Below are 12,320 nucleotides of genomic sequence, written 5' to 3' on the forward strand. Positions count from 1 at the left end.
TCCCGGCAACCGAGGGGTGCTCTCGCCTGCCTCAGTACTCGTTAGCGTATACGCAAACCCTAGAAACGCTATTCCGCTGTGGCCGTCTCTCACTTGATCGGAAACACAAGCCTCAAACAGCTCCGAGACAAACACAGACACGAAAAATAGTACGCACCGCACAGAGGAGGCGCAGCCGACGAGCTCGACAACACTTCGAAAAAACCTACCCTCGTCTCCCTAGTCAAGAAAAACTTTCCTCTCCACCGACTTTACCTCGCTTGCAACGGCCGCACAACACCCACATATCTCCTTTGCATCGTTCTGCAAGCGTTCCACTGCACAGATGCGGTGCTTCTACCGTGAACGCGGGGATTTCGTTGCGCGGGGATGTCGGAGGCGACGTCGCGGGGCTCACCGGCGCCGTTCCCCGCACGATAGACATCCACGCGGCGGTGGCGCACCAGCGTCGACCACCAGTTGCGAGCACGAGCGGCGACGGCGCGTGTTTGCCGTCCCAGCCTCCGATGACGTTTCCGATTGCACGGTGGGGCGGCACGTGCCGCACGCAATCTGGTGGACGCGAACTGCTGAACACGCTGTTGCATCTCGGTGCAGCGACACGCAGCGCGCTGCAGCCGCGCACGCATCAAAGGATCGCGCGCGCAACGCGGCGGCGGACACATCGAACGCACCGGCACGTCGGATCGCTGCGGCCTGGCGCGCCGCGATCTCTCGCAGGGCGCGGGCGTCCACGAGGCGCCACCCGCATCACCCCCGGACTTGGCCTGATCGTCGACCATAGGGGGCCGGGCGACGAGGGCGTACAACGCCGCCGCCGCCGCCGCCGCTGCTGCGAGACGGTGCAACGCATCCTCCAGTCGTGATTCGAGGCGGCGGGTTGCATGTCCGAAACGCGCGCGCTGTAGCTGGCAGATGGAGCCGTTGCGTGGTACGTCGTTTCTGCGGCCTAGCGCAGGTAAGCAGCGCTTACGGGATTTGCATTCGGTTACGCTGGCATTGACTCGTGGTTGCATGGCCGTCCGTGCCGGATGAGAGGCGGATTTCGTTTATCGCGCCTCTAATAGTGGTGGCTACGGGGAACGTTGCCTGCCTCTGGGGCTCTCGGGTCGGGCCGCCACACGAGCAGGACGTGTGGGTACCGTGCATCCGGGGCAGGCGCCTGTAGATCAAGTCATCGGGTCTACGAAAACAGTTGTTATGTGACAGCTACGTTTGTTTCGGGTACGCACAAGCTCAAGTGCGGGCGAGGTCATCGATTCCGAAAAGGCGAATGCTAACGATCGCACACGACAGCTCTAGATTGTGTCATTGAATCCGCGCTTCTGGAGCTGATTGCTTCCAGCCATCATGGACCAGCACATGCCTGATGTAAACAGCAGTGTCAGTATGGCCAGTCGCCCAGGAGCTGCATCACTAGCGGTTTGTACTCCCTGATTCAAGCGCCTCCGTCGAGATGCAATCCTTGGAGGAAACCGGGGAGACATGGACATGAGGTCGGTGTTGCATCGCCGCCGCGATGCGATCTTCGAGAAAAAAACACCAGGGAAATATGCGCATCGTGTTTGTTTAGAAGCAATACGTGCCGTTGAGGTCACCGCGCAGCCTCCATCAACCTGCCGTGCCGTGCGCAAACCGGCTCGAAACGCAGATTTCTTGCCTTACATTGTCCACTGACGATCCTACGCTCGCTCAGAGTCGGCATCTTCACTCCATACGACAACACAGAGCTTTCGCTATCTCTTTTTGTTCGCGTTTTTGCGCCTCGTGCCACAGGTACCAATATCATGCATCGCTGGATTCCGTGGCGATGGCTTTCGCGTTCTCTGCTGACGCCGATTCCGCACGAGTGATGGGTCTGTAACTCGGTCCACTAGGCCTGTTTCCAACAGAGCGATCATGATCTGCGGCTGGTGCAGAGCGCGTAAGCTGGTCCCAGCCAGGTGACACATTTCCGAACCGCGCGCCTTGTAAAAAAATCGGTCCTGATCCCAAGCAAATGCCAGCCAATGGTTGTCATCCCCAAAGAACGAGCAACGCTGAGTGTAGAGCGTCATCACAGAAGAACATATGCTCGCGTACTCGTCTCAAGTTTGGCCAAACGCCACATACCATATTTTGAGGATCCGATGGTTTTCTGCAGTCCAAATAGATCCATCTCACATCAATTTGGCACGATAAAAAGATCGGGTGCACCTGTTCACGGCACGTGATCGTTGTGTCGAATCAGCTACCTCTGGATACATGCGTACATTACGGGCATCGCGTTCGCAATGCCGAGCTTTCGGTGCCGGGGACTCTAGTACATCCGGAACGCGGTCCCTGAGTCGCATCGATCTTGTGCGCTTCCCAACGGTGCCGGCCTGCTATCGATCCAGAGCGGTAACGCGTTCAGACTAGCCGCAGCGTTCAGCATGTCTGCGACAGGCCATAGCACAGCAGCTTCACTCACGAGCGTAGCCACATGTCGTATGAAGAGGTCCGCCACTAGATTCTCGCTTGCGTCACCAGAGCAGCGGAACTAGTCTCTTGCAACAGCGACGGCATGTGTAGACCGGCTGCATCCCCAGAGTCCCACGGGTCGTCTACCGTGTTAGCGAATTCGAAGGACGGTACGATCCCCGGAATCATAGTGCAAATCAACGATGCGGATGCAGCGAAGCGCCGAGAAAATCCTATCGAAGAGCTGACCAGTGGAGGTATCGGCAAAGCACCACGGGTAAACACATTCCGGGATCGTTGCTGACGCGTGCCTCGGAGGTGTTGCGAGATGCACCTCGGCAAAAAATGAGCCTACTTTCATCGCGGCATGCATCCATTGCCTCAAAAGTCTAGATCTAGTCGAAAATCGTTCTCTCCAACACCAGATGGCTGGAAAGTCATCACACCCGCCTTTTGGTATTCGCCGACTCTACGTTCGAAGAAGTTGGTTTTCCCATTAAGGGAAATCAGTTCCATCCAGTCAAACGGATTTTCTACTCGATACACAGGATCTACATGCAGCGCCACTAATAATCGATCAGCGCAGAACTCTATGTATTGCTGCATCAGCGTGCTGTTCATCCCAATGAGATTCACCGGAAGTGCTTCCCGAACAAAAGCCCGTTCCTGCTCGACAGCATCGCATATTATAGCGCGGATCAGAACATCCGGCGGCTTGTATCGCAACATGTGGAACACATGACACGCAAAGTCGCAGTGAAGGCCTTCGTCCCTACTGATGAGCTCATTGCTGAACGTTAAACCTGGCATGAGGCCTCGTTTCTTCAACCAGAAGATTGCACAGAACGATCCACTGAAAAATATGCCTTCAACGGCGGCAAAAGCGATCAGGCGTTCCGCGAAAGAGGCGTCGCTCCCGACCCATCGGAGCGCCCATTCAGCCTTTCGTCGAACGCACGGTAGCGTATCAATTGCGCGGAAGAGTCGATCCTTCTCAGTCGTTTCTTTGATGAAAGTGTCGATCAACAGGCTGTACATCTCTGAGTGAATGTTTTCCATCGCCATTTGGAACATGTAAAAGGACCTTGCTTCCGACAGTTGCACCTCTGTACTAAAACGTAGTGCCAAGTTCTCATTCACGATGCCGTCTGATGCAGCGAAGAACGCGAGAACGTAGGTGATGAAATGTTTCTCACCCGACGTGAGCCTAGACCAGTCCCGCAAATCCTGTTGTAGATCGACTTCCTCCACTGTCCAGAACGAAGCGACAGCGCGCTTGTAAAAGGACCAGGTTTCCGGATAGCGTATGGGAAAAAGTACGAAGCGATTGGTGCTCGCCATGAGAAGCGGCTCTGACTTCTCGCAGGTGCGCAACCATTCGCGAATCTTCAAAAGCTCCTTCCGCGACACAAGGAAGCTCCGCGCTTCCCCTTCCTCGCCACGAAAGTGCGTTTCCGATTTTATCAAATCCGAATGCATTTCAGCGTCCACGAAACTTTCGAGCACCTCTTCTGTTGCGTTCCGAGGCGACACCGGTGCCTCTGCGCTACTCTCCGCTGGAAGACTGCGCCCGGACGAACCAGCAGCAGCACCAGCAGCAGCGCTGTTCGCCTCGGAACTCAAGTTCCACTTACTTGCACCTTTCAGCTGCGCTTCAGAAGCTGCGTGAACATGCGCGTTTTGTCCCAGTGAAAAGTGCTCCTTGGTGAGCGCGGCCGCCGTTCTTGATCCTAACGCTGCGTCGTAGCGCAGTGAAGTCGCCATAAGCGGAGACTCGCTGGCGGATGACGTTCCAGATTCGCAGTCTGAGGTTGACGCCGACTCAAACAGCACCATGCAGCACCGCTGCGAAGAAGCTGCTCGTGTTGAGTCTCCCTCGCGCACGCGTCCGCGGGAGAACAATGCTTCACTCGACTGGGCAGGCGTCGTACGGTGGTGCGCAGCGCCTCGCCCGGCGACTCATGCCGGCGTCGGCATGATTTGCGACAAATCGAACTTGCATCCACAATGGCTCTGCCACGCTGCGGGTTGTTTTCTCTTTCGTTGGCAAAACGTATCCTAGGTCCATGGAAACGTGTTGTCATCGAAAAAAATCGGCGGCTGCGACTGCCTCAGTGCCTGATGTGTTGTGCGTCGATCATGCGCTGCGCGAAAAGCTCGGCTCTAGCGCAAACGGTGCTGCAACTCGCTAGCTGGGACTGTTTCCATATCGGGTGTTGACATGCGGTTCAGTCATCAGCAGTGCCATTACCTCCTACTGGTCTTTTCTGGTGTACGATCGACTGATATCATTAGTGTCCGTTGGGTGGTCAATTGCGATCACCGTTGAGAAAGCAGAGCCCCGCGCTCCTTTCCCGAGTTCATTCTGAATTCCGATAACCCCAGATCAAATTTCCAGTCAGGCGGCGGGGTAAGATCCGGCGATCCGTCGGGTGACTGCTCCTCCACTCTAATCGGACGGGAGCAACGCACTGAACGAATCGGTCTGATCCGGCCTGTCTGTCTTTCTCCAAACTTTGCCTGTGATGTGCAGCATCGACAATTGAAATGCAGAGAACAGGGCTTATCAACGAAGATGCAGTTTTTGCATTTTCAGTCGTGTTTTCGCAAGTGTGCCTTCGGCGCTTTGTCTGTGGAATGCGGTACGTCACCAGAGTCATGATGGCTTGCAACGTCATCGAACAAGCGCATGTAGAACAACAGCTATCATGATTCATTTCGTAATCAGAAGCTTCCACTCCTCTCCTAACCTAACGTGGAGCATGTTCAAATCACGCATGCTTTCCAGTTCTCGGTCTTGCTGGCTCAAAGCGAAGCGCGGGCGCAGCACTTGGCGCCGCTGAACTGGCGACGAAAAAAATCGATGGCTCTCCTTGACGGCCTGTTTACACGCTCTTTCTGAAACTTTGCGAGGCTTGACATCTCAAATAATTGAATCATTCCAAAGCACATATCTTCCTCTCTTGTTGGCCGTCCGAGGGGCTGCATTCGACAGCAGCATCGTGCCTTGCTACGTATATACGCGCAAGGGCTCCCGTATTTTCTGTTTGCATGGAAAAAGGTCTTAGACCCGGACATGAGTCATCACCACAATTGTCTCAAGTCGAACGTGTGCCACCGCGTTACACAAAACGGACGAAGAGTGATTGGAATTCCTCGACTTGATCTGTAGCCTGGATTCTGCTTCCGATACGTTTTTTTTCTGACGGAAAACGTCGACTTACTCAAATTCTGTATCGAATCGAGACGCCTACGCATGCGCTTGCAAAGAACAGCCTACTCGCCGAGCAGGTCGCCAAGAAGCGTCTGATCGAAGGGCACGGCACCGGGCGCGCAAACGCCGAAGGACATCAATCGCAGGCTTCTGTACTCCTCAAGGCCATGACCCGAGCAATAAAGCAAGCATTCGCCCAGGATGAAACCGATTTTGGAGGAGGAGAACAGGTGAATATATGGGAACAACTGATCTCATTCAAGAACAACCGCTGCAAAGGTCGCCTTGTCGTCGAATGCACGTGCGAAGAAAATCGCATGCCATTCTTAGACCGCAAGCATCGCCTGTGCATCGGATACGTCAACAACAACAGCTCTACTAGCAGAATCGGGACGTGAACACCGCCTTCCACATCCGCTGACTACGAACAACGGAGCTGCATAGATAGGAAAGACCACCATACGGCCTGTGCATCGGATACGTCAACAACAACAGCTCTACTAGCAGAATCGGGACGTGAACACCGCCTTCCACATCCGCTGACCACGAACAACGGAGCTGCATAGACAGGAGAGCCTGGCACATGGAAATTCAGATAGATGCGACAAAACAACCATGCAGTCATGGCAAGTATACCCGCAAAGGCAGGCGCTGATGACACTCGGAAGAAACCCAAACTCTAGTGTGCACAGCCGAGTCAGCAGAGTCGACCCATTCCACGTTGGGCGGACAAGAATGTACCGCAGGCGCTCGTTCCATCACTGGATGCGCTGCTGCCGCAGTCGCTAAGAGAAGTGCGCGCCCAGCCCGCAGCGCACATCGATGAATACAGCGCTGTTGCGCCGCCGTCGATCGACGGACACGGCGTTGCGTCGACAGCCGCAGCAGCACCCGCAGCAGCAGCAGCACCCGCAGCAGCAGCAGCAGCAGCAGCCGTTACGCGTACGCAAGCGCAATTGCTGCTGCCATTACGTCTGCCTCTCCAGCGCTTTTCTAAACCGCTGTTGCACCTCGGTCAACAACGATTGTCCTCCTACCATCAAACAGGTAGCACCTTTGCTGCTCGGGGAACTATATATCATAAGATTCTGTTGTGAATAAACAGAAGTTGGGAGCACTCGAGCAGCACCTGGGATACGGGTTCGTTGAGCGGTGCTGCGGCATAACCGCAGGAACGGAGCACGTATGAGTGCGACCAAAGTCGAGCCAAACCCGGCTGCGGACTCTTCGCGATCCCTCGTAGTCATGGGGAGGCTACCTAGTGACGCTGATGCGGGGTCGCGCTCAACGCAATCGCTGCGTTCGGCCGAGGGGCGGCGGAAGGTGCTCCGCTGGCTCCAGGCGTCCGGTTGGTGGCACCCCGTAGACAAGCGCTGGGATAGCACGGCGAGCACGCTCGACGACGTCGATGAACGTTACTTGTCTCCGTGTTGTTCTTCACGGAAAGTTGCTCGTGTGGAAAACGAGAAACTTACGCAACCGGGCAGTGGCGCAGAGGACAATCCTCTTCAGCGTCATCTTTGCAAAGACGGTGCCCTGTCACCGAACTCGAGACCTTCAAACTGGGAAACACTGGATTTCCCGCAGCTGCCAGCGCACATACTATCGATTTTATCGCGAGCGGAGGAGGAGCTGATGAAGAGCAGCCATAAGAACAAGAGCGTGGAAATCGGAGACACCGTATCACTGGACCCTGATGATGCTGACTGTCGATGCCGCGATCAATCCGCTCAATCCACGACTGAAAGCCAAACACCAGAGAAAGCGAAATGCACGGCGTTGATACCACTAGACCATAATTCCGAGGCCTTCGATCCTGAAGGCGATCTCGGTCACACATCAAAAGCGGTTGAAAACGAGGCATGCCCTGCGTACTTGCCGGACGCGAGCTCACGGGTATCAACACCAGCCCAACCGCGAAGGCGTTTAACAGGTGCACAGCGACGGCGATTCGATCGGGCATGTGAAGCTGCCCAGCAACTCTTGTTTCGACACGATTGGAAGTCTGTATCACAACAAACGAAAGAAACCGCCATGATATCAAGAACCGAGGTATCTCCGCAGACTCCGAATCTGTCGCCGTTGTCTGCAGACCGCCTGTCGCCAACGAAGCGGCGACGACGTGCTCACGCAGCCGCGGTAGTGACACCAGAGCCCAAGTCGTCCGTGCGTGCTAAATGGCCGGCTGTCGTTCCAGCGCAACGACGTCTCTGCTTTGAAAGCTCATCTGAATCGAATTCGAGCGAATTCCTCGAAAGCGAAGAAGAAACCGTGACAGAGGAAAGCAGTACCACCTCCAGCGCGGATGTGGCTGGATCCATGACCAGCCCGCTGGTGCGCGCACGCCATACACCGGTGTCTCTGCGTGCCGCACAGCCTTCGAGTGCTCTTTCGAGATCCACTGCAACCCAACGGGCACGTCAGCGACGCTCCAAGTCAGAGGATGCGTCCGGTGCGACGCTCCAGGGCGAGCATGACAAGATCCAGCGCATTTCCCGACAGCGGCCCAAGTCAAGCGGGCGCAATCGGGGATCCTCTGCCAACCGGGGAAACAGGGAGCCAGCCGAGCGCGCAACACGATCAACGAACACTCGCGAGGCCTCGCCTAATAAGCGGAATGCCCGCGCAAACACCACGAACGAAATGATTGCAGACGAATCCAGTGCTGTTACCTCGACAGCCAAGTCCATGCGTCGCGGAAGCGCGCAAAAGTCAGAGGCAGCGAAAAAGTCTCCACAACGGACGCGCGGCGCATCGTTATCCGCTATGCCGAAGGCAGATTCCAAGGCCACAGTGTCGTCGCATGAGGAGCACGCCCCAGATTACTGGCAAGCGCAGCGAGAGCGAGCATCCGCCCGTCAGGCGGTATTCTACAATGCACGCTACTGGTCCCAGGCCAACATGGCAGCATACGTCGCGCGACTGCACACGATTCAGGCACGAACGTATCCGCACCTGAGCGTTTCCCCGTTGCTGCTCACCGGAGCGACACCGCTGAGTGCGTGCTCGGCGTACCCGCAGCATCCGCTGGTGCAGCACCTACCGGCTGAGGCGTGTCGATTCGACCCGCGAGCCTCCGGTCGAACCGTACCATGCGCAGCATCGGTACCGGTATCGTCGCTGTATGCCGGTCCAATGGCGAATCAGACACTTGCCCAGAGCGTTTCGACCACCGAGAGTGAGTCTGCTGGGTCCATTCCATCGGCTGGGATGCGCACGCCATAGACGGGATATAGTGTTGGTGGTGCTGGTGGCGGCAGCGGCAGCCGCATCCACTGCATAGGGCAAGGCGTCCCTGATTTTATGCGAGACAGCTAAACATGCTTCCAACAAGACGCAGTCGTGTCGAATCCTGTACTTGCATGGTTGATCACCAGTTGTCCAGGGAAATCGTTCCCAGTCCATGATCATGGACACCGATCGAGTCGTACGGGATTTCCGTCCCGCAAGCTACGAAAGCGCTGGTCCGGGCGCTTATGGAATGCTTCAGTTCCGTGCCTCTGATTTTTCTTCAGCGCAAGTTTTCTGCGTTCCTGCATGACGCTCACAATACATACGAAAAGGTTTCCTGGATACATTGACCAACACAGAGACGCTGGACGCTCTGGAGGCAAGCAGCATTGGCAGCTGTTGATCGATGCGTTCAGGTCTCACGGGCAGGATGTGCTTGCGCGCTCGGTTGCTGGTGAAAACGCACCATAGCGGGCATCTGGACTCTGATGACTTCGCTATCCGATGTTCGATCAGTTTAGGGTTCACCATCTGGTGCAAGCGGCTCTGTTTCATGTGCGTTTTTTCTACCAGTTTCAGCATGCACCCGTGCTCGTGACTCATGCATGGACGCCGTCTTGAACGTGTCAAATGGAATCATTGTGCATCGATTCCCTCACTAATAGTATGCTCTTATCAGAGCAACAGGGGCGCTGCCTCTGAGCGCTAGAGCATCTTCTCTCCCGAGCATCAGCTGTGTTGTCGCATGATGCTTCGATTGAAAAAGCTGCAGAGGACTATGGACAGCTAGCCGATCTGCGTCTGGGCCTCCTACGAACAGTTGCTTGACGAGGTGTGCCATGAAGAGACGCGCTCAGCGGATCATTCTCGAGTAAGACGCTGTTCATCCCCTAGTGGCGTCGTGCATCTCATTTTTTGAAAGATTCTCTGTCTTGGTGTGTTTCAGTGTGAGAAACTTGACGATAATTTAAGACTGAGCTTCCTGGTGCGACGGTTTCCCGTCCTTGCGAATCTGGTCCTCTTTCCGAGAGAATCATTCTCTTCCTTGTCCGTTTTTTTTCGCTTTCTCCAAGGTCGCCCTCGCGTTTACTTGGCGCAGTGGCATGCGTGTGGACGCTGTTCAAGGCATCCGTTTTTGCTCGTGATGCAGACGCTCTGGGCGGACGTTGGGGCTGAAGTTTGCCGTTTCTATGTATAGGTACTTGCTATTCCTCAACTAGATTTTCTTCACTGTCTCCATCACGAGTACGCCCAGGAACCGAGGAGCGCTTTCAGGCCCTCTCCCGCGCACGAGCAAAGCAACGAAACATTCGTTCAGACTGGTGAATGTGGAGAAGGGCTTCGTCGAAGAACGGTATTACGGATGCGACCGATTCATCTGTTTATCAATGTGCCCGAACATAGCGTTGGGCAACGACGAAGCCTCCTTCGACTGAATCGAACCAGCGGGAACATGTAGGCAGGGAGTGCAGCTCTATACCAAAGTCAGCTGCACGCTTCTGGACTGCTTTCACTTGATGGACTGCCACGTTGTCCAGGGGCAAGACAAAAGGATGTGGGAAAGAACAGACACAAAGCGACTGGGCAAAGGATGAGATGTTGAATGATCCCGTGTCCGCGTGGCGATTTTGAGGCGACTGTACGATAGAATTGGTGCAAGGGCAGATCTTTTCCGAATGTTCGCTTCGCTCTTGTTAGAGAATAGGGATTCGTCGCTCAAACACTGAATACCCATATACATATCTATCAATTCTTCCAACAAAATGAAGCCCCGTCGAATGGAATGAACTTTCGTTGATCACGATGCAAGCGTTCGCGTTGGGTACCAAATCGACCCTGAGTCGTCGATTGCGCAACGGACTCGTTCACCAGTGTGCATGTCTTGTTTGCCAATCCCGGTATCTTCATCACCGATTGTATGAACCGTGCGGAAACTTCGCACCATGCGGCTGCTTTGGTGAAATTTTATACAGAAGGTAAGGAGTGAGCTATCCTGACTAGGAGATAGCTGTACGGAGATATAGTTATACAAGTTCTGTTTTCAGCGCGCGACGTTCAGCATAAGGACCACCAGACGGGTGGTTCATCCATCTGCTGATCATCATGTCACTGAGATGCACCAGCAAGACCCTAATTACGCTAGCTTGCCGTGGCAGCATCAAGTGCTTCCGCGACCTGTCTCCAATTTACGCAATATAATCCCGTTGTCGAATGCCTTCGAGAAAAGTAGCAGCGAGCAGAAAGTCTGCACTGGTCGGCGTACTCCAGCATGCACTGCTCTAAGTATCACGCCAAAAGCCGTCGGTCTAGAATAGTGGCTGTGTCTCGTGCAGCTCTAGCGCAGTTGGTGCATTGGACCAGGTGCACGTGCCTCCGTACGCCATATGGAGCGCTGTTCACGTCCTCACAGATACTGCAGCCAGTTTTTGAATGCATCCCCGCACCGAAGCGGTGCAAGTTCAAGCTGATAAGCGCACATGGTACCCGCACCCTAAATGTAGGGCTGGCGGGACGCGAGGGCGCAGTTTGTGCGATCCCCGCATACGTGAATAGCGGCTGAGTAACCCGTTGTTCGCAATGAACGGAAAGATTTCTTGCCAGGTCGCATCGCTTTCTCTACCCATATGGGAATCAAATGGAACAGGTGCACTGAGCAAACTCGGACGTACACTTTAAGGTCGGGCCGTTCCCCAGTGTGGTCAGCACCACAACTTGTGGAGTTTTTTTCAGTGACTGCCTCCATTTCAGCTCTCTTACATCTGGCTTTAAAGACGGCAGTCTCTTCAGTCAACCTAGCTCCACGATCAGCAGTCGAGGGATGATGCTTGTAGTCTTCGAGTCCTGAGTTTTCTGCTTCCACCAGTAGTCGACGCATTTCGTGCACTCGTGGAAGTTGCGATCTACGCTGCGCTTCCTATTTTCATCTTCGTTGTGTGTTCAGCCTCGGTGCGCCCTTCGCAGCGCTGACGCTCGGCATGGGTCAGGCCTGCGCATCTATCCTCAGCGCCGCCTCCTCCTTACAGGAATGCATTGTGGTGCTTGAAGGCTTGCTTCATCGCTCGGTACACGCACGAGACTGATGCGGAAGGCTCAACTCAACTCAGCTCAACTCAACTCAATGCCCTCTTTCGTTTCCTGGCTTCATGCCGTGCCCTAGGATTTCGGGCTTGGTCTGGGCGATCGCATCGGCGAGCTCTGCTACTCGGCTGCACGCGCGAGCGCACATTGTTCTATTCAATACAGGTTTTATGGAACGCGATTCCATTTAGAATGACACAAGTACCGGGCGGTGAATCGAGACTTGTGCAGATACCAAGAACTTTGGATCCATCTACGTTTTTCTTGCTGGGCAGCATGACACGCGCTTCCCTGGGACCGATCGTTGCGATGACTCTAATCCTGGTCCGAGATCTTTCTACCTGCAATCATAGGA

At 54.9% G+C, this 12,320-nt stretch overlaps 2 protein-coding genes across 2 annotated transcripts; one reads left to right on the forward strand and one right to left on the reverse strand.

Moving 5' to 3' along the window:
- Nucleotides 1-2,823: 2,823 nt before the first annotated feature.
- On the reverse strand, nt 2,824-4,278 carry CYME_CMK035C (ribonucleoside-diphosphate reductase beta chain; the record flags this gene model as incomplete). Its single annotated transcript, XM_005536409.1, has 1 exon — nt 2,824-4,278. One exon carries the CDS (start codon nt 4,276-4,278, stop codon nt 2,824-2,826), a length of 1,455 nt encoding a protein of 484 aa, XP_005536466.1.
- A 2,563-nt stretch (nt 4,279-6,841) lies between these two features.
- On the forward strand, nt 6,842-8,881 carry CYME_CMK036C (hypothetical protein; the record flags this gene model as incomplete). The annotated part of the gene is made up of 1 exon (XM_005536410.1): nt 6,842-8,881. One exon carries the CDS (start codon nt 6,842-6,844, stop codon nt 8,879-8,881), a length of 2,040 nt encoding a protein of 679 aa, XP_005536467.1.
- Nucleotides 8,882-12,320: the final 3,439 nt, after the last annotated feature.

Source organism: Cyanidioschyzon merolae, chromosome 11 (assembly GCF_000091205.1).
Source record: "Cyanidioschyzon merolae strain 10D DNA, chromosome 11, complete genome".
NCBI classification, from domain to species: domain Eukaryota; phylum Rhodophyta; class Bangiophyceae; order Cyanidiales; family Cyanidiaceae; genus Cyanidioschyzon; species Cyanidioschyzon merolae.